Raw genomic sequence first — 26,481 nt, forward strand, 5'->3', positions numbered from 1 at the left:
AGAATATAGTTCCCAGTATGTATACGGTTAGAAGATGGCTGTGTCTCATGTGACCTTGTAATTTGTACATGCTGTGACTATACAAATCACAACATGTAAATAGGAAAATGTTGGTGTCATTTTGTCACTTATTGGGAGGAGTAGGCCAGATGGATCTGTGCTAAACTAGGCTAATGGTGGGTGTGTCAAACAGAGTTACAACACGCACGGAGATGAGAAGGCTATGTATGGACTTATCTAACTCTGGGGGTTATGGTGAATAAGCTAAAGTCCCATCAGTCGGCGTGTTCCTTTAACAGTGGAATACAAAACGTTGACGTAGCAACTTCTCATTTTTAGCCTACTGACCATCTCATTCCAGCTCTCGCTAATTAAAGTTGTGTTATGTTGTGACAAGCCCAAACTCAATTTGTTGTCTGTTTAAAATGCTGCTGCAGCTGTTGTCTGTAGTTGGCCAAAGGTTCTTTTGTGAGAAGTTTTTGTAGTTCCATCAACAATACTACAGAGCGATACGCCGTCTTGTCAGTTTCTCGTGTCAGGAGTGGCATTTTCAAAGATAAATGTTCTCACAATGTTAATAAAAGTGACTCCAGAAAAAAAACATTTATTCTGAATTTTATTCTGTTCTGAATTTTTTTTATCCCAAGAACCACACATCATGTCTCCTCTAAACCTGCCAGATCTCTGATCTTAGGACTTCATTTGCTCTGTTTTCAGTATCAACATTATTAATGTACAGAATATGGCACCCAAAGGGCTGAATAAATTGGTTTAAAATAAGGTTCAGGGTAACAAACTTTTGACAAGACAGCTCAGAACTAATACCAGTTCAAAGGTTTGAAAGCAATCTACGTAACTAAAAGCAAGTGGGACTAAAATACAAGAAGCTCTTTTCCAAGACAGCACAGGCTTCCCTTGTGAGGAGTGAAAATGCATAGAAATATTGCTTTCCACTGACATAAATGTTTAATATTGAAGGCATCATCAGAATATAGAAGCATTTATCTAAATAGAAATCACATATCCCGGTTGACACACACAGGCCACTGGTATGACCCGCTGAAACCACATTCTACCAAAGAAAAAAGTACCAACTAGAACAGCACTCGGAGAGCACAGACCTCGCTAAGGCCTGCTTTATCTCACAATGTTAATGCAACGTGAATTTTCCCAGGCGTGATCAAATTTTTCGGATTATTCCGACACCATATGAATGCAGCACAAACACCCTATCTCGCAATGTTAACGAAAGGGAAAAATAATTTGCGTATCAGCCCTGTGAATCAGATCCACTTCAGTATTCAATGGGTTTGTCCTTGGCCCATGCTCCATGCATCCCCCAAGTTTCATGAAAATCGCGCCAGTAGTTTTTCCATAATCCTGTTGACACACAAACAGACAAACCAAGCCGAAAAACATGACCTCCTTTGCGGAGGTAATGAAAACAGTTCACAGTGCAGACTGTGGATTATCTAGAGTAACGGGAACATTGTTTCTGAAAAAAAAAACAAGTTTAATTTACCTCCATTATATTGCACAACAGTCCAGTTTGTCCCTGTTAGGACAACACAATGTTTGCCAGAATATTAACGGTATTGGAGCAAGGTTTGTGAAAGGCACTTCGGTGTACATATCTGTGACTGACAGCTTTTATTACACTGTTTGACACCGTTTGAATTTTGGTGTGACCGTGAAACCAAACCCACCCATCTGGTGCTCCGGTTGTTATGTCAGAACCTATAAACCCCAATTTTAGTTATTTTGCACAACTCTAGCAATGACATTATGTCTGTATCTGAAAACTACCTGTACTACTAAAACTCCATCCTCCTATAACACTATTAGTTTTGTAAAGTAAATTATATAAAAAGTAGTGGTGTAATCTACATTTCTATTCACAATTATGTCACTAAACACAGCATTATCCTTGACGGAAATTTAGACATTCCAGGTTTGTCGGCTGTATCTGAGACAACAATTTGATTTGAGGAAGACAGAAAGTCGAACTGATGGGAGAGAGTGAAAACAGTTTTTGACAGTAAACATAAAATGCCTGTTGGCTTCCTCTGTCAAAACCTCAGTGAAATATAGAGATTTCCCTTTATAGAACATTGGGGTTTTGACAACTTGAAATAATATCCCTCTGGATGACAAGTGCTTTATCCATAAGCTTTTCTTTCCTGAGACCTCCCTCTCTCCCTTTTCTGTCTGTCTGTCTGTGGAAAAGCAAACAAAGAAATGGTGGCAGTGTAAAGTCGTGGCATTTATGGGATGAAGCAGCTTTTGTTCACATTGCAAATAACAACGTTGAAAATATAAATCCGCTGTGCTCCCACTGAAGCTCCTCATTGTCCAGACTCCTGCCTGCGTTAACTGAAAATGGAATGTGTTGTTAGAAACACTTGACCGTGGCTTACAATGACCTTATGCAATCGTATTAACCCGGTTAGTGACCTCAGTGAAAAGGATTTGTAGATGAAAGTGAAACATCTCCCTGATATACTGTATATAATACAGCAAAACAGCATCCATCGAGAAAAATCAACTAGTCCCACCTCCCAGTGTGGGGCTCTCTAGGCGTAGGAGTTTAAGTCTGGCCTGGGACTTTGTTTGCGTGTACTGCCTCCTTTCTCTCTCTCTCGCCTTATTTTCTGTTATTTCTATCATAAAAGCATCACATTCCTAAATAATAACTAAAACTACTCCCCATCAGGGAAAAATACTCATGCCACATTTTGTCATACAGTTTGTCAAAAACTTTTTTTGTAAGGGATCAAGCTAACAGATTAGATTCAAACTATATTTACTGTACATATCCTAATCATATCCCTAATAAAATTACGAAACACTGTAGTATGCAAAGTATGCAGTACAGACAAGACCTCCCTGAATTAAGATCTTTTTCAGTTGTGCGCTAGTTTTACAGGATTTTGTGAGTTTGAGGACATGATGGTGCAGTGCCACAAGAGCACAGTGTTCAGTACATATAAAGTACTGTACATTGTTTTTCTATAGATGTGCACGGTTGCATATTAGAACATATGAAAGGTAAACAGATTGAACATAATGAATTCCTTGTTAGCTGTGTATCAAATTTCTCAGCACCTTCAGTTCAGGAGCCAAGCTAACTTGGTAGTTACAATGATCAGTGCTATTGAATTTGTTAAACTATATACATGGATAGATACATAAAGGAAGAGTGCGTTTGGTAACCAATTGGAAAAGTTAGAAACATGGCATAGACATACTTATGGCTCAAGTTGAAGTTGGTGTAGGTTAATTTTGGATCACATTAGAATAATTCTTGCATCACCTCCAGAGCAAGAATCCCTGCAGTAGTTCTCATCTCTATTCTCAATTAAGAAAGTCAGTGTGGGATTTGGCGATAATAAAAACATATGCAGACTGGAAGTGAGATGGAGTGTGAATCTGCTCCCTTCGTCCTGTGCGGGAGTTTTCGGTCGTGTACCAATCAACACAGGTGCCATTCCCCTGTAAATGCAATTTGGGAGAGGCAACAAAGCGTGAAAGAGATTATAATCACCTCTGCTTTCCTCACCTCTCCGCAGACAACTGAAGCTCTTCACCCATCTGTCCTTTTTTACCTGATTGAGCTTGCAGGTTGCACGCATACAGAGGATAGTCAGCAGCTAGAGGTGACTCCAGAAGTTCTTGATTTGCTACAGTTAACAACACGTGGCACCCAAAGGGCTGAATACACTGGTTTAAAATACGGTTCATGGTAACACAATTTAGAAAGAAACACAACTTGTGACAAGACAACAGATCAGAACTAATACCAGTAAAATGGTTTAAAAACCTCTTTTCCCATACAGTGAAGGTTTTCCTTGTGAAACAGCATAGACATATTATTTGTCACTGGCATACATGTTTTATATCAAAAGCATCATCAGGAAATAGTATTTATCTAAATAGGAACCACATCTCTTGGTTTCCTCAATTTGACTTGATTCTTGACCAGATTCTCCCCAGCTTCCTGGCCAATGCTGCCCCCTGGGGGCAAAATAAAGTCCCTGCTACTGGTGCTTCACAGTGCAGAATATGCCAACACCAACCGAAACCAGAGAGACTGTACTGAGACTTATTTACTTTATAAATAACAAGAAATTGCAGGTGCAACACAGATGTCTTCTTACGTAATAGTTTTATTTCTTAAGGTGCATAAAGTTGTAAGGATGTAAGGTTATATCAACAGATGTAACCTATTAAGTAAGAAGACATCTGTGTTGCACCGGCAATTTTTTGTTATTTTATACTGTTGTGTCCTGCCTTGGTTGCACCGGATTGTTGTGGTCTGCAGAAGCGCAGAGAACTCTTTTTTTATCCAATTATTTACTTTACTTTTAACCTTCCATTTTCTGAAATATGTATTTATATTTGTTAAATGTATTGCTCCTGTTAAATCATATCATTCCTATTCTTTTAAAGATAATTTTTTGGGGCATTTTTAGGCCTTTATTTGGATAGAACAGCTTAGACTTGAAAGGGGAGAGAGAATGGGAATGACATGCAGAAAAGGGTTACAGGTGGAGTTGAACCTGCAGCCACTGCGTTAAGGAGTAAACCTCTATTGATACTTTTTGTACACACAAGATAAAAAACACTAAGCTGAGCCTCTACAATTTCTGCTCAATGTCCTAAACACACGATGGTCCATCTATTTAGCATTTAATTGGGTGACTAGCGGCAGAGGGGAAAATGCGAGAAGAATGAACGGGAGGAAGAGGATGAGAGCAGGAGATAAAGGTAGGCCCAAAACTTCTAATCGTTAAACTCTTATCTTCTCCACAAGTTTACAAAGAGCCAGACTGGTTATTGACTAAAGCATCAGAGTGCAGACGGGGCATCTAAGGATCCTCACTCGCCTTGAAATGATCATCAATATTTTGTATTTTTTCCTGCCAAGCAGGGTCCTCTATCACCTGGGAAAAGCCACAAGGACAATGAAAGAAATCCAGGATAAAAGTACAGTTTAAATTTGTTTTAAAGTCATTGCAAGCTCTTCTGTAGAATAAAATAGAAGTGAGTCTAATATTACTTAATCTAACCTTACCTTGCCGTTTCCTGAGATTTTTTCTAATTCAGGTGGTTCTCACCAGCACTCCAGTTGTCAGCTCCAGCAGCGGGGGGAGCTGCTGGAGCTGCTCCCCCCGCGACCCGATACCGGATAAGCGGACGAAGATGGATGGATGGATGGATGGATGAAAGAAAGTTGAAAACTTAAGAGTCAGTTTAGAATATAACAGAAAAAAAGCTGCAAATCCTTACATTGGGGGAGGTGGACTTGAATTTATAATGCCCAATTTGGATTGTTTGTTGAAAGTCAGACTCAACTTCACTTTGAAAACTCAACTGAACTTCACCTTAAGAACACCCATTATTGTTAACTAAATGGCAGTATGTGTTGTCTATTGGCATCAGGGAAAGGAGCTATAAGGTATATTAAAAAATTGCAGTTTGATTAAACCTCTCTGGATATTGTAGTTCTCATGAGTAAGTCCAGTAATGGCAGCTGGTGTTGCCTCTTGTTCTTGGTTATTTTATTTTGGATTTCAGTGATCCAGACGTAAGTATTGACTGAAACCTCAAGGATTCTCATTCACCTTGAAACCACCATTGACTTTATTCTGGAGCCTGTTTCTCTATTGGCCTGTGTACTTTGTTGTTTATCTTTAAATGAAGTTAGTATTGTTCATGTGAGAGAAGGTTAGTCATGCCACTATGTTTTAGAGACAGAGAAGACTACTTACAATCCTTAACTAACATACAGTATCAATACCAGTTGTAGTTTGAAATGTAATTGCCTAATTGTTAAACAGATTTTTACTTGGTTTATACCAATGTGAGTACATGCTCAATCCCTAAATATGTGAAATAATAAAGATTACAGTACACCACAGTTTATGGTTTGAGTTTTAGCCATACTTGCGTTAAAACTTTAGACTCAACTTTACATTTATATATGTATCGAATACATTTATGGCATGAAACATTACTCCAATACTTCCAATAAATATTCCAGAATTTGCAAGAAACTGATGTTAAGTGCAGGTTGGGAATTCAGTGGAGTGATACTGAAAAGCACATGATGCCAGTTTGTGGTTCTGGGTAAACAGAGGTAATTTAAAAGGTGATGTAACCCCCAATTTAGGACATTTCCTCAACATTACAAAGGTTTTCATCCCTCAAAGCATGTCAATGCACTCAGATGAGCAGCTGTAACACAAGAGTCGAGAGTAAACGAATACTTGATCAGTATTTGTGCTTGCAGGGTACAGTGTTGAAACGTCCCTATACCCTAACCAATATATACATGGATGCAACTTATTTCAAAGCATTTTAATCAGCATATGGGTACATAAACTTTTAGTTTTCCCTTTATTGTTTGCATGTCATAAATGCAGACTTATTTCTTCATTTAGCCTTAAAAATCAGGAAAAAGTACAGACGCTGCCCCTCCCAAATGACTGGTTTACTGTATCTCACCAACGTTCTGCAGGCAGCTACAAACAAAACAACATTTTCAAGAACAGTTACATAAATCATTGACTCACTGAACACTTCTAGACAACATCTATATTTTTGAAGAAACTCTGTGATGATTTGTTTTGGAATTGATGAAGCTGTACAGAGTTTTTTAAAAAGCAATTTTACAATGTTTTTACCTGCAGTAAAACAAAGCCATAATTCCATTTTTTTATGCTCTGTATTATGGATCTATATAAAAGCAGCTATAAAAAAAAATACACCGCTACTGTTTTATATCATTTATTTTCCTATGGATTATGGACTGAATAAACCTGAGAGTTTCAGTTACAATTTACTATTGAGCAGAGGTGGAAAATAACAAATTACAGTTACTTACTGTACTGTAATTGAGTGTTTTTTCTTGCGTACGTTTAGTTTTGAAAATCTGTAATTTTACTTTTGCTTAAGTAGGTTTTGTTTGAAGTATTGTACTTTTCTACATCTTGAATCACATCCGTTCTTGAGTAAAAGAAAATGGAAATAAAAAAGATTGCTTTTACTCTGAGTAAATTTTAAATGATCTACTTTTTTACTTTCACTTGAGTCCTTTTTTTATACCGGTAATTTTACTTATTGTACTTAAAGATGCCGTAGGTAGGATTGTGAAGACCCAGGATTTAGCCAAAGAATTTGAACATCAACAACTTCTCAGTCCCTCCCCCTTTCTGCTAGAGTCCAAACAGTCTCCTATGCCCCTCCCCCCACTTCTGCAGATGCTCAATGGTCTCTTCTTCCACTCGGACCTTTGAATGGACAGATTGATTGGGATTGGGCAACAGAAGAGGCCATTAATATGACAGATGAGATTGTTGAGGGAGAGTGTTTTGTCCACTCAAATTCTCTCATAAAAAGCATGAAACTTGACTTTGCAACGTCGTACTGTATTGTGGTGGGATGGGTGGGGCAGTTTCCCTGACAGGAAGTTAAAAAAGCCTTCTCAGCTGGATTGTAGTGGCTGTTATTTAAGAGGGTGGGGTTTAATCATTGTAAAAACAAAAGTACAGCAAGTGCAACAAGTCCTAACATTTCTGTTACACAGAACAACAGTTCATGATTGTCATACGTGTTCTGTAAATATAGAGCTGCATTCACTTTGTGACAGTTAAACTATTTCATATTTGTAAAGTTGAAAGTCCTGGGGCATTAGGCTGACAATGGGGCTTTTGATACTACTCTTTAATAACAGATAATACATTATAAACATAACTTCAGTAAAACATACTTGGACACACCTCACAAAAACAAGCATTTCACTGAGTGTTATTTAGGCACATATCCTTGTTCATATTTTATTCACTAAAAATACTACAGCATGATATACAGTATATTGAAAAACATGAAAACACATGTTGAGCATATTCTAAATGTAAGACATATTGAACAGTGAACTTTGAACAGTAAAGCGCAAAAACAACTACCGATATATAGTTTGCATAATGTTTTAGTATATGTAAATATATTGCAATAATGTATTTTTTAATATACAACATTACAGGATAATGAAATGTTCTAGTTTTCAGTAGTCTGGGATGCTGTTGTGCTTTTACTTGATGCTGTGAAACTTCAAGTGTAGTACAGTAGGACGATTACCATGTCATAAACATGTAGAAAAGATACATAAAGAAGAATAGACCTGAATCTAGAAAAAAATGTGTGCATTCAGTTTAGTTTCAGGATCTGAGCTACTGTAACCCTCCAAACCTTAAGTGAGCAGCCTTTGTGTATAGTTACATTTTTGGTTTAAAAAAAAAAAAGACAACAAAAAAACTATTGTATACTGCAAAAGTCTATACTAGTTATAACAGTTTTATTTATATTTCACACAGTAGTGTAAAATGTCACTACTTTATAAATGCTATAACGTTACTGGGCAGTGCCACGTTTGGTTACAGAAAGAACTAAAGCTACAAACACACACCGACAACATACAAGTATCCACTGAGTTTATCCCCAACAGGTATCATACTCCCTTTATGTTTTTGTGTAATGAAAAGGAAAGGCAAGGCAGGTATAGGTAAATTATTCGGAGTGTCTATTTGCACCCCCGGTACGACTAGCCTCGGCCACACAGCTGAGCTATTTACACCCTGTGACGTTAACAAAAAACATTGCTCGCGTGCATCGAAATCATGGCGGACGTTCATCTTCCATGACCGCAGAAACTGGCATATTAGGGAAGTTTTGTCTCTAAAGTTTATAACAATTGAATTTCTAGCGGGAAATGGATACTACAGTTGCGCTTTCTGTCTTCAGTGAAAGCATACAACCGTTGGTTTGTTAGTTAGTACCTATTTTTTTGCATACAGTATGGTTATCCAGCAACCGAGGCTTAAAGAAACCAATTGGTAAACAGTTGTTCAACTTCCTGAAAGAACTGCTAGGTGAGTGGTTAGAACGCTAACCTTAGGTATGGGAGTTTGGAGTTCGACTCTCCTGTGTTGTGATCTTATTTTTTTAAATTTGGATTGGATAATTTGCATGCAATTGCGCAAGTCAGGACCCGCGAACGCAAAATTTTCTTTTTTTTTTTGCAGGGTGGTAGGGGAAGACTCATGAATATGCCTGCTCTGGTTGGGTTGGTTAGGTTTAGGCAAGGGGAGTGGGATTGGTTATGGTTAGGGTAAGAATGTCAGGGCGATAATATTCCAAAAAGGTGTAATACATGAGTAGTATGGATAACTGTGTGTAAATATATGCCAAGGTACTGTAAATGCACAGGCATGCAAATAGCATACATTGATATTTGTACCAGAAGGGGTATTAATAGAACACATTGCTGTGTGCACCGGCGGGGTACTAATAGCATTCATTTCTAATTGCACCAGGGTACAAATAGCATACACTGCTAATTGTACCAGGGGTGCAAATAGCATACACTTCTAATTGTACAAGGGGTGCAAATAGCATACTGCTAATTGTACCAGGGGTGCAAATAGCCTCACCATATATTATTTCTATTGCACTTTTCAACAGCAAGGCAGTTTAAAGTGCTTTACTTAAGACATTAATGTAAAGAAAAAACTCACTCTGTCCTCTTGTCTTTTTCTGAATTAAGGTCCACAGTTGGGGGATCGCATTTGAATATCTCTTATTTCTAAGTTCTCCTGAAAGGCTTCAGTGAGGACTGTGTTATAAATGTGCACCGCGCTCGACTCAGATGGCCTGATTCAATGCCCTGTAACAGTATTTAACCTGCAGAAGTCCTTGAGCAGAACTATTCCCTCGAGCTCCAGAACATCTGATGTTTTTTTTTAGGCATACGCTGCCTAACTGACTTTCAACACTGCTCCTCCCAAACCTCATACACCCTCCAGCAAAGGCAAATGCAACCAAGCAAGAATCTCCTTTCTCTTCTGCAGTAAGGTTGGAGAAGTTGTTTAAAAAGTGCCCTGTGGTGATTCCTTGACTCAAACAAGTTTATATTCTGTGTTAAAATGCATTGTCCTTCAGGTCCAACAAATGTGAATTAATTTCCATCCTCATAAACCATCTGCAAAGTCATTGTTTTGAACATTTTAAAAATTGTACACCTATGTTCACTAGCTCAGCGATCATCTTCTCCCCTTCCTTTTGCTTGTGGTTTTGCGCATTTTTGGCAAGAATATTGCGTGTCCAATCAAAACAGCGTTGCTCAAGGTCAAAAACTACACAGGGTACCTTTTAACTAAGAACACAATCGCATAATCACGTAGCCAACCCTGAGCATTCCTGTATTACAAAAATAGAAACAAATGGACCTCCATAATTTATATAATAATGTATTTAATAATACTTATTATTATTATTTGGTACATTGGCTTGTTCTTTGATAAGCCAATCTCTTACACACAAAAATGTGCTGATTTGAGGTTTGAATGGAACAAGTCAACATTACATTTAACAATATCAACTCAAGGCTGTTTTGGTGTAGCCTAAATCTCACACAGCATTCACTGCAAGAAAGTTCTTTAACTCAAACTTTGCCCCCATTCATCACATGACAATTGTGTATTTACCGAGCTACTGCAACAGTAATGTCACTCTTAGCAAACATGGATTGTAGACAAACATAAAGTACTATATCAAAGTGTCCTATTCAGTATAGGCCTGCCAGGTTATAAAAACGCACCAGAGCTGAGGAGATTTGATGCAAAATAAAGTCCTCCATTAAAAATATCAAGACCTTTTGTTTTTATGTAATAACCCACAAAACCTTTAAAAGGTTATGTTAATAAGACAATTGTGAATCATGAGCGAACGGTGGTCTCTGGAAGAAAAAGAAATCCTTAAGTTTCCAGTTTTAACAGTAAAAGGTGACTGGCATTCATAATGTCAAAGGACCTGATATTAAAACATTCACAGTATATATATAAATATATATATATATATATATATATATATATATAAATATTTGTACAATGTAGGCACGGTATAGGCATAACTAAATGCACTGCAGTTTTGGATACTTAAAGGCTGCAAAATGGGAAATAGACAGCTGCTTTATGGCTTTGTTAACATGACAAGTCTTTCCCACGGTACAAAAGAAACCTCTGCCTTGGTTATCACTGGTATGAGAAAAAAAAAAACGCATAATGGACTACTGTTAGTTACAGTACATTCATGAGGACAGCATGTGGTGATTTATGTTGTCAAACTGTAAACATGAATTTAAGAGTAAGACCTTTCAAATGATTACTTATGAAGCCAGAAACTAAACCAAAATTTGGGTTCTGATAGTTCCCTTATAACGGCATTTCTCAATCACAGACTTATATCCTATCACACATCCTGTATGTCCCAATCTACAACAGACATGATCTGCCCTGAGAAATCATACTATTACACTATAATTCCCACATGTTTTCCCCGTTCCAATGTATGAACTGGGACTACGCGATAATCATATATAATTTTAAAAACTATGGTCCTTGCTGTAGCGGAATTAAAAACTATGACACATGATTATTAAAAATGTACTGTGTTATACAGTAGATTTATAAACCAAGGGTCAATGGTGTATGTAGTATTGGTGTGTAATTGTTCATGAACTAATTTTTTTTTCACAAAGTAAGGTACAGATGTAGCTATTGTGATGTTTTCACGTATTACCCAGTCCCTACAGAAATTTGCGATGTCGCGATCGCGACAATTCACGCAAATTCAACCTACCACCGTGAATTTGGTGCGACTCGCAATTTTTACCAATCACCGCAACTTTTCTGACCAGTATCCGGAGTTTCCTGCGACTTCAACCAATCCCAGCAGTCCCACATGCCAGACTTTGCACTAGCATGCGACTCTGAGGCGTAACAAGAGGGAGTGGGACGTGTGTGACTCGAACAGCTCACATTTACCAACAAAAACGTACAGCGAAAGATGCAGGAGATGAGATGTACAGGGTGACCTAAATTGAGGACAGCTACGCTCGTTATTGTAAGTGCAATGATAAGTTAAAGTCCAATAAGTGCTTTATCAAACCGTATGAGTGTGTGTCCCAGCCCAGGCCAGGATAGGAAATTAACTAACAATGTAAAGATCAACAAGCCACTGACACATATGTTCAAATTTGATTCATACAATAAATTATTATTTTTTGTCTTAAATTCAACATTTGCAGCATCCAACCTTTTGGTAAGGTTACTAGGAAAACTCAGCCCTGAGTAATTTTATTCTCCCCAAAACAAGCTTTGTTTTTATTTTGAAAGAACTATGCCAAAAAAAAAAAAAACTTCATTGCAACATATGTACTAAAGATATCGCAACTTGTATCAAAAGCTCCCGCAAAATCAGGCATTTTGGGCAGCAACAATCTCAAAAAAAGGCAGGGAAATCCTGGAGGGACTGATTACTACTAGTACTATGTACTTACACTTCTATGAGAAAGATTTAAAAATGCTTTGAGCATGTAACTACTGAAAAAAGAATTAAATAAAGAATTGTCTTCCGCAATTATGTAGCATAGATGGTCTGGCAGGTTCAGGCAAGCTTACTAGGAAATTGTTCTAGTATTATGCATAAGGTTGGCGTTTTGCACTTTGGTTGGTTGATTAAAGCGTATTTGAGCAGGCCTGGCAGTGCAGATTGGTTCTCATAACCGGTCAGGTGGGTGCAAGTATTTAAAAAAATAAAAATAAAAACTGACCTGCGCATCACTAGTAGTATTTCAAGGCACATTCTTTTGGATTATGTGAGATTGACAACTGCATAAATGCAGATGATGGGATACAGAGATCTTTTTCAGCATTTGCTGTCATAATCTCCGTTAGCTGAGAGGCTTTGGACGTAGTGGACGGCGTCTGCGATGGTGAAGAACATGATTTTGTTTTCTCCTCCAACACATCCTTTTTTGATTGGGTAGTATCCCCCTCTTTCCAGTGCATCCAGTACTGAGATATTACACCGGGCCAGGACAACCTTGATCCCAAGTTCTTCATAATCTTTGAGGACCTCTTTCATAGCATTCACTCCAGCAGTATCTAGAAACAAGATGGCGCTGCAGTCGATCACCAAGCTGCGTAAGCTACGGGAAGATTTATTGCCAAGCATTGAGGTTACAGTCGCACCAGCTTCAAACCCATCCTCTTTAGCTGCACCCTCCGTATCCCCTGAATTTATATTTGGGACTCGTGCAACCTCTCCTGGCTGTTTGTTCTTCCTCTTGTTCTTCATAAGCCGGGTTTTCTCCTTCACAGGATCAAGTCCGATGCACCTGTAGAGAGATTTTTTGAACAAGCTCTGGTTGGCGTAGTAGATTGGAGCCTCGTATCTAAAAACAGCCACACCGGGATGTCTCTGAAGGCCGCGGTAAGACGACAGGTCCTCATAATGCTCCCTGGTGGTCGCCCGGCCAAGCTCCAGTACCTGGGCTCGCTGGGTTCGGCCCAGGACGCACAGGGCTGACACCAAAACCCCCACGAGCAGACCCAGCTCTGTGTTGACCAGCGCCGAGGTAGCCATCGTGATCAGCCAGATGGAGGTATCGACGCGGTTGACGCGCCACATGCCGGGAATGTCGGTAAACTTTCGTAAAGCTCCGCGAAGGTTAACCAGGATGATGGCGGCTAACACACATCTGGTCAGGAGAAGGGAACGAGAAAACAAACGGGAAAGGGCAAGGGTCAAGAGCGTCGCTCAGTGGTATTCATGGGGGAAAGCAATTAGTCAGTTCTCCGGAGAGTGAAGGCTATAAGGTGTTTAAAAAACATGAGGTTGTAAGTCGTCACTTTACATTTGCAATATGATGACTTAAAATTGACACACAGCATTTGACTTCTGTTAGCTTTAAAGTGACGGTTCGGAGTAATTTCACCCTAGGCTGTTTTGCACCTTGACCTCGAGTCAAACAACCCCCCAGAAGCTTTTTTCCCCTTGTTATAACGTTGGTCGAGTTAGCGTTATCAGCTGGTTAGCTTAGTGCAGGCGCTAATGGATCCACGTTTCTATCTCCTAAATTACCCCACTAATAAGCGAGATCACGCACAGAGCACAACATCTATTGCTTTTAAACCGCAGCCGGGATATATACAACTGTGTGGCATCTTGTCCTATCGTCTCACGCTGCAGTAGCTGCTTCTGCTGTTCACTCGCTTCTTGGATCTTCTTTTCCAGTAGCCTTTTCCGGCAATAGATGTTGTGCTCTGTGCGTGATCTTGCGCGGTAGCAGCCAAGAGGAGTATCCATCAGGCAAGTGTTATTTAAATATTCTTCTGGTGTAGTTACAAAGTTTCTAATGCCTCGTTTTATAAGTAAAGAAACTATTTGTACTACTGTAGACGTTTTGGTATGATTCTGGGCATTATTAGTGGGGTACTTTAGGAGATACAAACGTGGATCCATTAGCGCCTGCACTAAGCTAACCAGCTGATAACGCTAACTCGACCAACGTTATAACAAGGGAAAAAGGCTTATGGGGGGTTGTTTGGCTCAAGGTCAAGGTGCAAAGTAGCCTAGGGTGAAATTACTCCGAACCATCACTTTAAGATTTTTAAATTTCCTGTAATCTTTTGCCATTCAAACTTGAAGCTGATTTTAGTTCATCATTCTGTTAATAAGAGCATGCAGGTTGGCATTCCAGCAATCACAACTAACTAATTATGTGGTATGCTTACTTTTGAAGGGAATAGAAGAGCGGTGCGATAACCAGCAGCACCAGCAGCAGAACAATGGCGCTGACCAGCCCAGATATCTGAGTCTGGCACCCTGTTGACTCCTTGACGAGGGTCTTAGTCAGCGCGGCGCTGGTGGTGAAGCAGTGGAAGAACGATGGCAGGATGTTGCAGAAGCCAATGGCGTACAACTCCTGGTTGGCGTCCACTGTGTAGCCGTGCTTCTTGGCAAACATCTTGGACAGTGAGACGGTGATGGCGAACCCCACAATGGCAATGGAGAAGGCGTCTACGGCAATGTTGGGGATCAGAGACCACATCGGCAGCTGGGGAGGGAGGAAGCCAGTGGGGATGTCACCAGCCACGCCCGACCCGTAGTTGCTGTCGAAGCGGCCAAAGTGAGAAGCCACTGTCGCAATTACCACCACAAAAAGCTCGAAGGGAATGGGAGCCTGGGGTAAGGAAAAGAAAAGAAAAAAAGACAATTTTTGGATGGATTCAAATTTGAGAGCCATTTTGTTATTTGTAACATTCTTACAACTAGTGGGGTGACAAATGTAAAGTTAAGTCTGAGGGTGTTGGGGAAAGATAATGCTGGATAGGTCAAAAGAGTTTGTCCTGTGTATGGTTGCCTTTTTAGGACATTTTGGGCTCAGACCTACACCCTTGTGTTGTCTTCCTGTGTTTTTGCTTTTTCCAACGTTTTAAATTGTTAAATTTTTCTTCTACACATTTTCAGAGCTTATTTCAACGTCCCATATTTTCTGATATAAAACAAAAATTTAAAAAGGGTTCAATGTGACCAGAAGTCAACACAAGGGTTGAGCTGAACTTTGTCACTTTTCGCTACACTTTTTTTATGCCTTAACTGTCATTTCTCAGCCTCAATTCAACGCTCAGTTCTTGCTTTAGCTCAACTGTCTTGGCCATTATACTACTACAATTAGCATGCTTATGTTAGCATCGACCTTAAAAGTATAGCTGAGGCTTAGTTTATTTTATTTATTTATTTATTTTTTATAGAGCCCATCGCAGTCATGGGCCAATTTTTACCCATTTACCTAACCCTGGACATCTCTAATCTTAACCTAAAAATAAGCAGTTTCAAGGATGTACTAGAACTTAACTACCTCAAGGCATGTAACTAACAATAACCGTATTTTCTAATGGGACTCTACCCAACTTTCCACTTTTTTTGAACATTTCACCTGTTGCTAAATAAGTATTACAATTTATTTCACACTGAACAAAAGTGATGGAGTGACAAAACCACACCACCATACCACCCTGTTAACATGGACACAAATAGACATTTCAAAAGTAGAAAAGAATGAACCAGGTCGGTTAGTGCTCTCTCACTGAACCAGTTCCACTTCAAATTTAAATTACCGTTCTCCGGTCACTATACTGTATATAGTTGTGACTGGAGAACAAATGGAACAGGAACCTCAGATTATAATCTTGGTCAGCGAGGACTATCTGAAATAAACTAATCTGCACTTTGTCCGTTTACCTTCAGCTTGGCTTTGAATCGATTGTTGAGCTCTTTGGTAGGTATCAGTATGAGCAAACACACCATACTGGTCACCAGGTCACAAATGTTGATGTTGCTCAGGTTGGTGAGCAGGCTGTACCAGGTCTTAAAAAGGGTGAACCAGCCCTGAGGCCTGGGGATCTTCAGGCCCAGAAGGTACTTGAACTGGGACGTGAGAATGGTCAGGGAGGCTCCTGTAGCGAAGCCACTGAGAAGGGAGTCGGACAGGTAGACTGATACAAAGCCTACCTGGAAAATGCCCATTAGCACCTGAGAGAAAGAGATAAGCGGGATTAAGTGGGCTGGTTCCAAACTACAGGCAAGAAATTGACATCTAAAGAAATATTTGCAAAAGATATTATTGTCTTTAAAGATGCCCTGCCACACGTATTTCATTACTTTGTGGTAATGTCTGAAGTTCTACCATGGACTCTGTAACATTTTTTTGTGGAAAAAATGCCTTGGTTACCTTGTTTCAAGCCATTCTAGCATGGTATAGAAAGCCTGCAGAAAGACTCAGGTTGATTTCTGCCAGATCTCATTAATATTCAACAAACTAAGCTGTTTGAATCTGACTGGCTAACAGCTAGCCAATGAGAGCCTGGCTGTCAGAATCCTTTACCCAGCCCAACTGGGCGAGCTAATGAATAGTAATGAGCTCAGGCAACACGATATAAGACTGACCAGCTTTTGTAACTGGCCTGATTTCTCCGCTTATTTATTTTCAGTGGCTAGAGCTGACAAAGGAGCTAGCAGTTAATTTTCACATTCACAACATAACACAAACTGCAAGTAAAAACGGTTTTGTATGGCAGGACACCTTTAAGCATTTCCAATACCATTAATAGATGCCAGCCATGTGATACTGTCTTTCTATCCACTGCATGAGATCGCCCCTGCTCACTTACCTGGTAAACTCCAGCAGTAAAGGTAACTGTAGCTCCCACTGTGATTGCATAGCAGCTTCTGTCACATCCCACCCCAACATTGCCATTCCCCTGGCCAGCCAGCAAGATGGTGCTATTGTTACTATTGAGGATGGCACTTTCTGTGAGGTATCCTGCCAAAGCTAATTCTCTATCCACAACCTGACCTACAAGCAGGCAGAGCACCCCAAAAATCCCCACTGAGATGTGTCTAGAAGTGCCTAAGAGGGCATATATGATGGATGAGAAGAAAGAAGTATAGAGACCATATATGGGGTCCTGACTGGCCAACAAGGAGTATGCTATGGACTGAGGGACCAGTAGGATTCCGACAATCAGTCCTGACATGGCATCGCCCAGCAGCCATTCCCTTAGCTGGTAGCGTGGCAGCCATTTCAGAATCGGGAAGAAGCCCAATAATTTGGATTTAGCTTTTTTTGGGGTGCACAAGAAGTGTTTGTTCAGACATTGTGACACAACGGATTGCCAGCTTTTGGCCGTTTCTTCCTCCACTCTTTCCAGAATGAGAGGCTGCTGCCGGTCGCTCTGAGCTCCATCTTCTGCTGTTGTACAGCAGTCATCGCCATGATTCATTATAGAGCCCTTATCTGTGGGGATGTAAAGAAAAAGAGTTCAGTTTAGCCAAATAGTCCAAACAACTTTATCTCAAAACAGCTGATTACAACCTGCAAACAATTATGGACTTCAACAAAAATATTTCACAACTCATCTATACTGTGGTGTGTATTTTAACATTTGCACCTCACACCAATAACAACTAGGGCTGCACGATATGAGGAAAATATGCAATATGCGATTATGTTGAATATTGCGATTACAATATTACGTCAATGGGGTTGGCCTGACTGCATGTTTCTGACATTTTGCTGAGGCCAAAAAGATTGACTCCTCTTGATGTTCCATCACAATACAGACACCACTGCTTTTTCATACGATTGAGCTCATGCTTCTAGTGACCCTCAGAACAAAAAATAAATAAAAAACACCTTACTGACAATCACCAGTACTGCTATCTACCAAAGTGAGGACAAAGTAAGCAGGAAGCTAATAAAACTGACCATAACAACCATTTAATAGGATATGTTGTTGTTGTTCTCTCTATATAGCCTTGACCAATTCAGGTCATTATGTAAGCAGGCTTAAGCTGCTTAGTGACTGCATCTTTAGTGAATTTAGCATATATTTTCATTTTAAATTTATTAGGAGATGTGAATCTCCCAATTCGATTACCATTATCACGTCAGCGATTCAATTCGATATCTCGATGTATCAAATACATTTTTCTATTAAAGCCATGTAGGATATTTAATTCATAGCTTTTCAAGCTTCAAAAACAAAACATTCTGCAGTGCTCTAATACTAAATAAATTGGATACATAACACTACAGTACTGAGCATATGGCACTTCCTGAATGTGCAAAACATAACAGAATATGTAAACAGAAATGTTGCTAGGCCTACATTAAATTGTAAACTGAAATAAATCGATTATGAGCCTGCCGATTATCGATGCAGCATCGTCATCATCATCATCATCATCATCATCATGTCCACGATATTTGATTAATTTCAACACCTCTACAATTTATCATACTTTGATATTTTGGTTTCCAACTTTTGTTTTTTGTATAAACAAATGCATAAAGTATCTAAAAGTATCTATCTGCAAAAATCTAAAAGTGTAGTTGGACTGAAAAGTAAGTTTTTGTTACAGGTCTCGTTTACTGCCGTTTAAACACTATACATGCAGTGTGAAAAAAAATGCCAAGCACTTGTGGAAACTCGACTTAAAACTGAAAGTAACTAAAATGCTAGAGAAAGAATGACCCAGTTGATCATATTTGAAGCTAGACATCTTTCACCTCTAGCAAATTTCCAGAACGTGCATAACTTTACTGGTACTGAGGATGTACAGTAGGCCTGGGAGTCATACATAACGGCGAGTTTACAACTAGCCTACGTTAGTCTTGTTTTAATGTCCTACATCATGGCACTTGTACACGACTTAACGTTACTATTTCGCTCGCTGCAAGCTTAATTTAACGCTAAAGCATTCTCAAAATGATAGCGTTAATAGGATTACAGTGACTTGTTAGAATTTAGGTGCGACGTTGCGTTAGTCACAATGGGATTACCGGGGTCGTGTCTACAGGATATTCAAATGCTTCCGACATCCTCGTTATAAATTCACAGTTTTAGGTTACTTACGACAATGTCCGTCCAACGCAGTCTGACTAGCTATGTACCGCTAACTCAGTCCAGGAACTGCCAACGCTGCCTGTAGAGCTATGAATGGGCACCATTGTAAACAAGTTGTCAACGTGGACGCCCGGTGAAACTTTAGCCAAGTATAACCCAAGTACGTTGACGTAAATTAACATGACAGTCCGCTCTTCCACGGGGTAATAAAAACAACAACATTGCTGTTAATGTGTAAAGTAACTGACCTGAGCTCCAACCACTCGCGGTTTACCAAATTAATTTAGTTTGTTTCCAGACAGCCGGCTGTCATTCCGTCTCAAATCCATTTTACACTACAGCTCCGTGAGTAATGACGTCTCATGGAGCTTGTTTTTAACGTCACATGACCTGCCGAGACAAAGATTGTCTATGTGAGACGATGCATCACCTTGTAGCAAAATTAGACTTAATCATTTAATAAAAAGTAAACTGAAAAAATATAGGAAAAATATATTAACAGAACCTTTGGCAACGGAAGGTACTTTTTGTGGTTATTATAGTAACATAACAAGGAGGTTTACTTCAAATAAGTAAGTATAGAATATTTATTCTGTAACACCCTGGTACAAACTTTCCAGAAACACGCACGCATACACTTTACAATTTATAATTTAAAACATTCTTGAAATGTCCCTGAACAGTATGCAAATTTGTGTTTCTTATAATGGCAGAATACCAGGTTAAGCCAATCGGAAGCAAAATAAGGCAGAGTAGGGTGGGACATGCCTTTGCCTTCCTAAGAAACACATATTTGCAAACAGAATGCTTTCCATTTCTACGACTGACTGAATCAAAACCCCAAACCCTGAATTCTTACAAACCAACACATTATTGTAAACTAGAAATACTGTGAAAAACCAGAACTATCTAAAATATAGTGTGGTGTCGGTCAAAGTTAGCCAACAGGAAGCTGTCCTCCCACCCCTGTCCTGCTGTCTTCTCAAGTCTTAAAAGCCAATTACTCACTAAACTCATGTTGATGTTGGTAATGGGGTATCCAGGAATAGTGAGTGCTCACTTTGCTTTGCAGCTCTCTGAACAGTCTCTCAGTGATTGACACCATAGCAAGTGAAACCAGCTGTAGTTCCCTTAGGGTTTATTTTGGTATACTTACTGATATGACTTATGTTTTTGTCTTCTCTGTCTCAGATTCCTTAGAGAGGGTGTGAGAGTGCTGAGTGCTCATCACCTCAGTGGGGGCAATACATGATACAATATGAGCTGTAGGATAAACAAATTAGTGTAATACATAGCCAACAATACTGTGTACTTTGCTGCAGGTAACTTAAGCAGTGTCAAAAATGAGGGAGTGTTGGTAAGTCTTGGTTACACCGTTTTGGTGAGATCCTACTAACACATTTTTCAAGTTTCTTTTAACCAATGAGTTAATTTATTTGAACAATTAGCACATTAACGGACATAAAAGGTAGGCTAGAGGGTTGTTGAGAAAAAGGGGACAAAGAACAGGCCTCGTTTCATGGTTAAACTTGAGCCACTAATACTGACAGGGTTAGCAATTCATACAAATAGGAGATTGGACTACTACATGAGTAATATGAGTTTTTGAGAAAATAGACTTTTAAGCAACTTTATTGATCAACTTAAAGGTTGAAAATGATCCAAACGCCTTATTTTAACTTATCCAACCACTCATGCATTATAATCCATAATCGACTTCTCCATTTTGTCCAAACTCTTATTTTCTATATATGTTGTATTGATTTGGTGTAGGCGCTGCTTCTGTGTGTTGTTTTTATTGTAAGCTGCTTACATTTGCATAGAGATGGATAGCAAAGGAATGGACAGGGTTGCAGGAGTAATTTGTTTTACAGACGATTCTATACCTTTTTACTCTGAAAACCTCTTCCCTTCGGGATCCTTTGTAACTGATATGTAGGGAGTATTTTATTGTAAACAGATAGAATTTGGGTGAATTGTCATGGATACATACAGTTTGCAAACTGTAGGACTGTGTTTGGATCTGTTCATTGAGATTTAACTGAATGTACTTCTGCAAACTAAAAACTAAAACTACGCCCATTTCAAAAAAAATATCTGGTTCTCCTAATAACCTTTTTTCTATCTGCCGAAAAACAAAACGAGCAAACAAGTGGTTGGTATGTGACTAATGTATTGGTTCGCAAACCTTTTCACATCAAGGAACCATAAACTGACACAAATTAGACCACGGACCCCCATCTGGTAAGACTTTGTCCCAGGGTCCCATACCTGATCGAACTTTTGCTTTTAGATGTTTTATTACAGAAAGTGACGAAACCCTTGAGCAAAATAGTCATACGATCTGTCATTGTGGTACTTATGGATGGAATTATAGTGAAAATAAATGATTCCCCTTTTTGTTGGAGACCTCCTGGAACCCCTTCAAGGACCCCTGGGGGTTGCTGCACCCCACTTTGAGAATCACTGGTCTAATGAACTGAATATTTCAAATCAATAGGGTAGACAAGAGTAGACAAGAACTCCCAGGTTGTGTCATTAAACATGGGAAGGTAGCGTAATCCCAGTGTTGTAATTGGATGCAGGCTTATATCCACACATGACCATTTAAAACCATCCTGGTAATCCCTTTTCTTTCCTCAGACCCCTGCATGTTTGGTTAGCAGGAGAGAGGGACTACACACTTACAATACAATACAAGGACTTTAAAAGGTAGGATTTTTTATTATTATTAGGATTATTAGAATAAGCTATCAAATCTGCGGGACACACGTCAGTTGCACATTCTTATTATCATAACTTTATCGATTACATTCTATGTGAAGTACCTTGTACAAGGAAGGGACAATATACAGAAACAAAAAGGGATAGATAATCACAGGAACGTGCTAACTTAACTAAAATGTATTCTTTTGTGATAACACCCATCAATCTGTAGTAATCTGCAGCACTAACAGGTTAAATTAATTGCCAGGAATAATTTGGCCTTAACATTGATATTACAATATTGTAAGGGGATGACACCCACTTTTATCAGATCCAAAATATTTTCTCATTTTATGTAATACTGTAATAGAATGAGCACAGATTTGTTAATAGCCAACGATAAAACCATACAGGTCAAGTGTCGAAGATGTAGAAATTGAACACTAAAAACAATATCTCATAGGCTTATAATGCTCATGTATGATAAGAAAATGCTCACTGAAAATGAAATATACATTATATGCAAAGAAAGGGGGTTTTATAGGATTTAGGGCTGTGCAATCTAATCAAATTTTGATCGCAACTATCGGTAACAAAATAAATCCAGTAAACTCTAATTTTGTCATGTTTTCTGAAGGTTAATTCAAAAGGTGCAACAGGAAAAGTATTAAGGGAAATTTCACAGTTTTGTAAGTTCAATGAATGCAAAATATTTCCAAAAGTCAATGAGTAACTGTGTTAAATAATCATGATATTTAATATTGACCAAAATAATTTTGATTATGATTTTCTCCATAATCGAGCAGCCCTTATTGGAGTTGTGCCTTCAAATTGTTTACATACTTATCATGCATGTCACAGTGACAACACTGCAGACAACCTTTTTCAAACGGACAAGATCAGGTTATTATTTTATAAGCAAGCAAAGGTTACCAATGGTTCATATAGACAGCCTAAGTTGAATTAGACTACGTACATACTACATACATACTAATATGTCTGTCTGTCAAGTTTGGTTGAGTCACAGCTCTCTCATCAACCCTGTTTCCAGCAGCAGCAGCTGTCTCAGCAAACAGCCAATAAACCCAGTGTAAGACAAAGTTAGCAACCAGCTGGTGAAGAAAGTGGAATCTTTAGTGGTTAAAGAGTCAGATATATTTCACAGGACTTGTTTTAGACCAAACCGGAGCTGAAAGAAGAGTGAAAATTGGACTTGGCATTATACTTTTCTTTAAGTTTTAAATGGAGGGCTTTTTGCTGTTCAATCAGTTTTAGCAGTTCCTGAGTAATTGTTGACTGAAAGAGAGGTGTTTTGCATTCACTTTCGCCAACCAGACGTTTCCCACTTTGTACTGGCATTGCTAACCATCCAGCCTTAAGAATGAACTACCATCTCTTTGACATTGTTCCCTGTTAGCAGCAGCAGCCATGGTGGACGCAGCAGCAGCCGAGCAGTTCCTGGATGCCAACCCGCAGTTCGCTAAGCAGTACTACGACATCAACTTCCGGCCTAAGGTCATCTCAGACCTGCTGGACAACAACCGGAAGACAAAGATCGACATCGGCAAGTTCCACGACCTGACCACGGTGGAGGAGAGCGAGGTCCTCTTTGACCTGATTCGGGACATCCAGGACAACCTGCAGATGGAGAAGTCGATCTTCAAACTCATGAGACACCTCAGCTTCATAATGAGGGCCGACCGCATGAGCCTCTTCATGTACCGGCAGAGGAATGGAGTGGCCGAGCTGGCAACCAGGTGACTGGGCTTTTAAAAAAGTAGTTTTTTAAACAACACCATCCCATAAAAGAAATGTGATCACCGAAAATGAGTATGTACGTGTCAAAAATATCATACAATTATATTTCTTTGCCATTGAAGTCGTATGTGACTGCACGAACTGCACACATTTTCACACGGTCTCATGAAAAGTAAGTTAACAGTTAAACCTGGGAAACTAAACATTTTGGACAAATACGATATGATACAATACGATACGATACGATACAACTTTTATTGTCAGCCAGGGCTGAAATTCTTTTTGCATCCCTGGTTAGCTCATATAAGAAAGAGGACACAGACAGACATACATAAAATGAATAACACCAAAGGACATACATGAAACATTACCTTGAATTACATAAACACCCAAGTAAGGAAACAAAGCATACATGTATAACAACAGAAAATGACATCAACATACACACAGACAAGGTCTTGGAGACTTGTAACCCTGAATAAACATTGCACTGGATTTAATGTAGCTGGTTTAACAATAGGTTAGAGTGATGTATGAAAGAGTTTTTAAGTCTGTTGCGATTGAAAGAATGAACTCTAAAGCGTCAGTTTGAAGGCAGAAGCTGATATTCTCTGTGCATATCAGTTAGACAAAACTCAGGTTGTCAGAGAGTAATTGAAATGCCCTGATCCATTTACCTTGCAGAACGCCACACTGTAAGCATATCATATTGACAAACTGCTTCCTGTTTCTTTGTGTATTTCCTCCACCTAATCATTACCTAGTGAGGAAACATTTGTCCCTTTGCCAGCATGGAGCACATTGCTTACATTTTCAGTAAAATCTTGAGGGAGCCATATTGAATGGACACAGGTGCTGTTTTTCACCAGCACACTACTTCCCATTCATACAGTTCCAGACACTCACATCTGGCAGCTTAATTAAATAAGGGAATGAAAGTATTTCTGCTTCTTTGTACTCTTTGTGTTAATGCAGTTACACATTTCCATGCCTCTGATAGGAGCCCACTGCAACCAGACTCCTCATTTTGGCAGTTAGAATGTAGTTGCCTTGCTCAAGGGCATCTTTATAAGAGTTGTCTGCATTTCCTTTCTCCATTGTGTTGAGTTTTGTCCGATCGACAAACAAAATGTGAAGAAAAAACAAAAAAAAGAAAACTTGCTATTATAACATAACATATTATAATTTCATTTGTTTATCTTTACCTCCAGGTTATTTAATGTCAGTAAAGATTCCTTGTTTGATGAGTGCCTGGTGCCGCCTGACAGTGAGATTGTCTACCCGTTGGATATGGGCGTCGTGGGCCATGTGGCGTCCACCAAGAAGATGGTCAACATTGCTGATGTGTCTGAGGTAAAGCACACATGACAAACACATTGTTCGTGTGTGCATTTTGTGTGTTTAATGTTCACTACTAATGTGGAACTGACGTTGGCATCAGAACCACGCTACTAATTCAATTATTCATATACAACAATCTTCCCTCGCATTTAATTGACATATGCACAAATTCATTTTTCCTCAATCGTTTTCCCCTCACTTTTACTTCCTGTTGCATACAGTACAATAAGTAAACATTAACATCCACAATCACATCTAAACAAACAAAACCAGGAAACAAACCAGCCAAAAAAAAGTTATTAGAATGGGTGTATACATTTTTCATCTAGTAGGCACATTAAAGTAAAATAAATGGACCAACAGATCCCATTGCTCTGGACGGAGACCAGTGAAGGACATTAGAAGCACTTTTCCGGTGTTGGCTGAGCGTAACTGTGCAGCTGCAAACTGAGCTTGCCAATGTAGATGTGACGTGAGCAACGTGTCTGAAAGTTGGAAGTCTTCTGGTAGCTGTGCCAAGAGAAATCTCAATCATTCCCAATCTTACAGAGACGGAGAGCGTAGGTAGATGTAAGGAGATAACATAGGCACAGGCTAATTATTGCTAACTAAAATGCTAGTTAACATTAGTAATTAAACTTAAACAGCTAATGTAAGTTGAAACTGCCTGCGAGCTTCTCCTGTACTATACGGTAATTCCTCTACTATGCGACAGTAAGTCGCGTGGTTATGACACAATCGTTAGCCTATTTTTATAAAAACTTCTGCTACGGAGCCATAACCTGAGATACGCGTGGTTATGACACAATCGTTAGCCTAGTTTTATAAAAACGTTTGCTACGGAGCCATAACCTGAGATACAAGGTACTGGAGGCTTTTATACATTGTCGTGTTTCTTTAGAAATAAACAATGGACAAATAAAGTCTTTAAACGCTTCAGATGTAAAGTTATTCGCTGTAAAAGTGACGCCAAAATCAATGGCAGTCAATGGGATGCTAACAGGGGGTGATGGCTTGTTAGTAACAAAATGTCTCCATAGGAGCTACGATTTGTTGATGCTGGCTTACCTCCTTGAGTAGGCCCCACTGAAAATGAAACCATTTTACCTGGTGTTAGTGTCTTGTTCTACCTGTTGACTTCCACAAAATCTAAACCTGATTAGTCATGGCCAGAAAGTAAAAGAAATGAGAAAATGTGAAGGTATAATCTATCTCTAATCAATCTTTATAATCTAAATATCACTTATTGCTCGGTAAGCCATCAAATCCCCGTTTTGCCAGGGAGTGAACACCTGTCTACTGTTGCTCTGTCTCTGTTTCGCCACCAGATGGCGACTTGAAACCACACTCTCCCTTCCACCTA

At 39.2% G+C, this 26,481-nt stretch overlaps 2 protein-coding genes across 4 annotated transcripts in view; one reads left to right on the forward strand and one right to left on the reverse strand.

The window, feature by feature from the left end:
• Positions 1–12,248: 12,248 nt before the first annotated feature.
• On the reverse strand, positions 12,249–19,645 carry slc26a2 (solute carrier family 26 member 2). Of its 3 annotated transcripts, XM_028589671.1 has the most exons (6): positions 19,562–19,640; positions 19,323–19,400; positions 17,076–17,701; positions 16,147–16,437; positions 14,637–15,085; positions 12,249–13,600 (listed from the first exon to the last, which is right to left on the reverse strand). In XM_028589671.1, the coding sequence occupies exons 3-6, from the start codon at positions 17,685–17,687 to the stop codon at positions 12,766–12,768; spliced, it is 2,187 nt and encodes a 728-aa protein (XP_028445472.1). In that variant the 5' UTR covers positions 17,688–17,701; positions 19,323–19,400; positions 19,562–19,640; the 3' UTR covers positions 12,249–12,765. The 3 variants fall into 3 exon arrangements, with proteins under 3 accessions (XP_028445472.1, XP_028445473.1, XP_028445471.1); XM_028589672.1 differs by lacking the exon at positions 19,323–19,400 and having other exon boundaries at positions 12,249–13,237; positions 19,562–19,645; XM_028589670.1 differs by lacking the exon at positions 19,323–19,400 and having other exon boundaries at positions 19,562–19,645.
• A 2,310-nt stretch (positions 19,646–21,955) lies between these two features.
• The window catches only part of pde6a (phosphodiesterase 6A, cGMP-specific, rod, alpha), a 53,678-nt gene continuing 49,152 nt past the window's right edge, over positions 21,956–26,481 (forward strand). Inside the window, exons 1-3 of the mRNA XM_028589534.1 lie at positions 21,956–22,025; positions 23,437–23,776; positions 24,989–25,130. Of these exons, the coding sequence (XP_028445335.1) occupies positions 23,448–23,776; positions 24,989–25,130 (471 nt within the window). The 5' untranslated portion in view covers positions 21,956–22,025; positions 23,437–23,447. The remainder of the gene's footprint in view (positions 22,026–23,436; positions 23,777–24,988; positions 25,131–26,481) is intronic.

Source organism: Perca flavescens, chromosome 10 (genome assembly GCF_004354835.1).
Source record: "Perca flavescens isolate YP-PL-M2 chromosome 10, PFLA_1.0, whole genome shotgun sequence".
NCBI classification, from domain to species: Eukaryota; Metazoa; Chordata; class Actinopteri; order Perciformes; family Percidae; genus Perca; species Perca flavescens.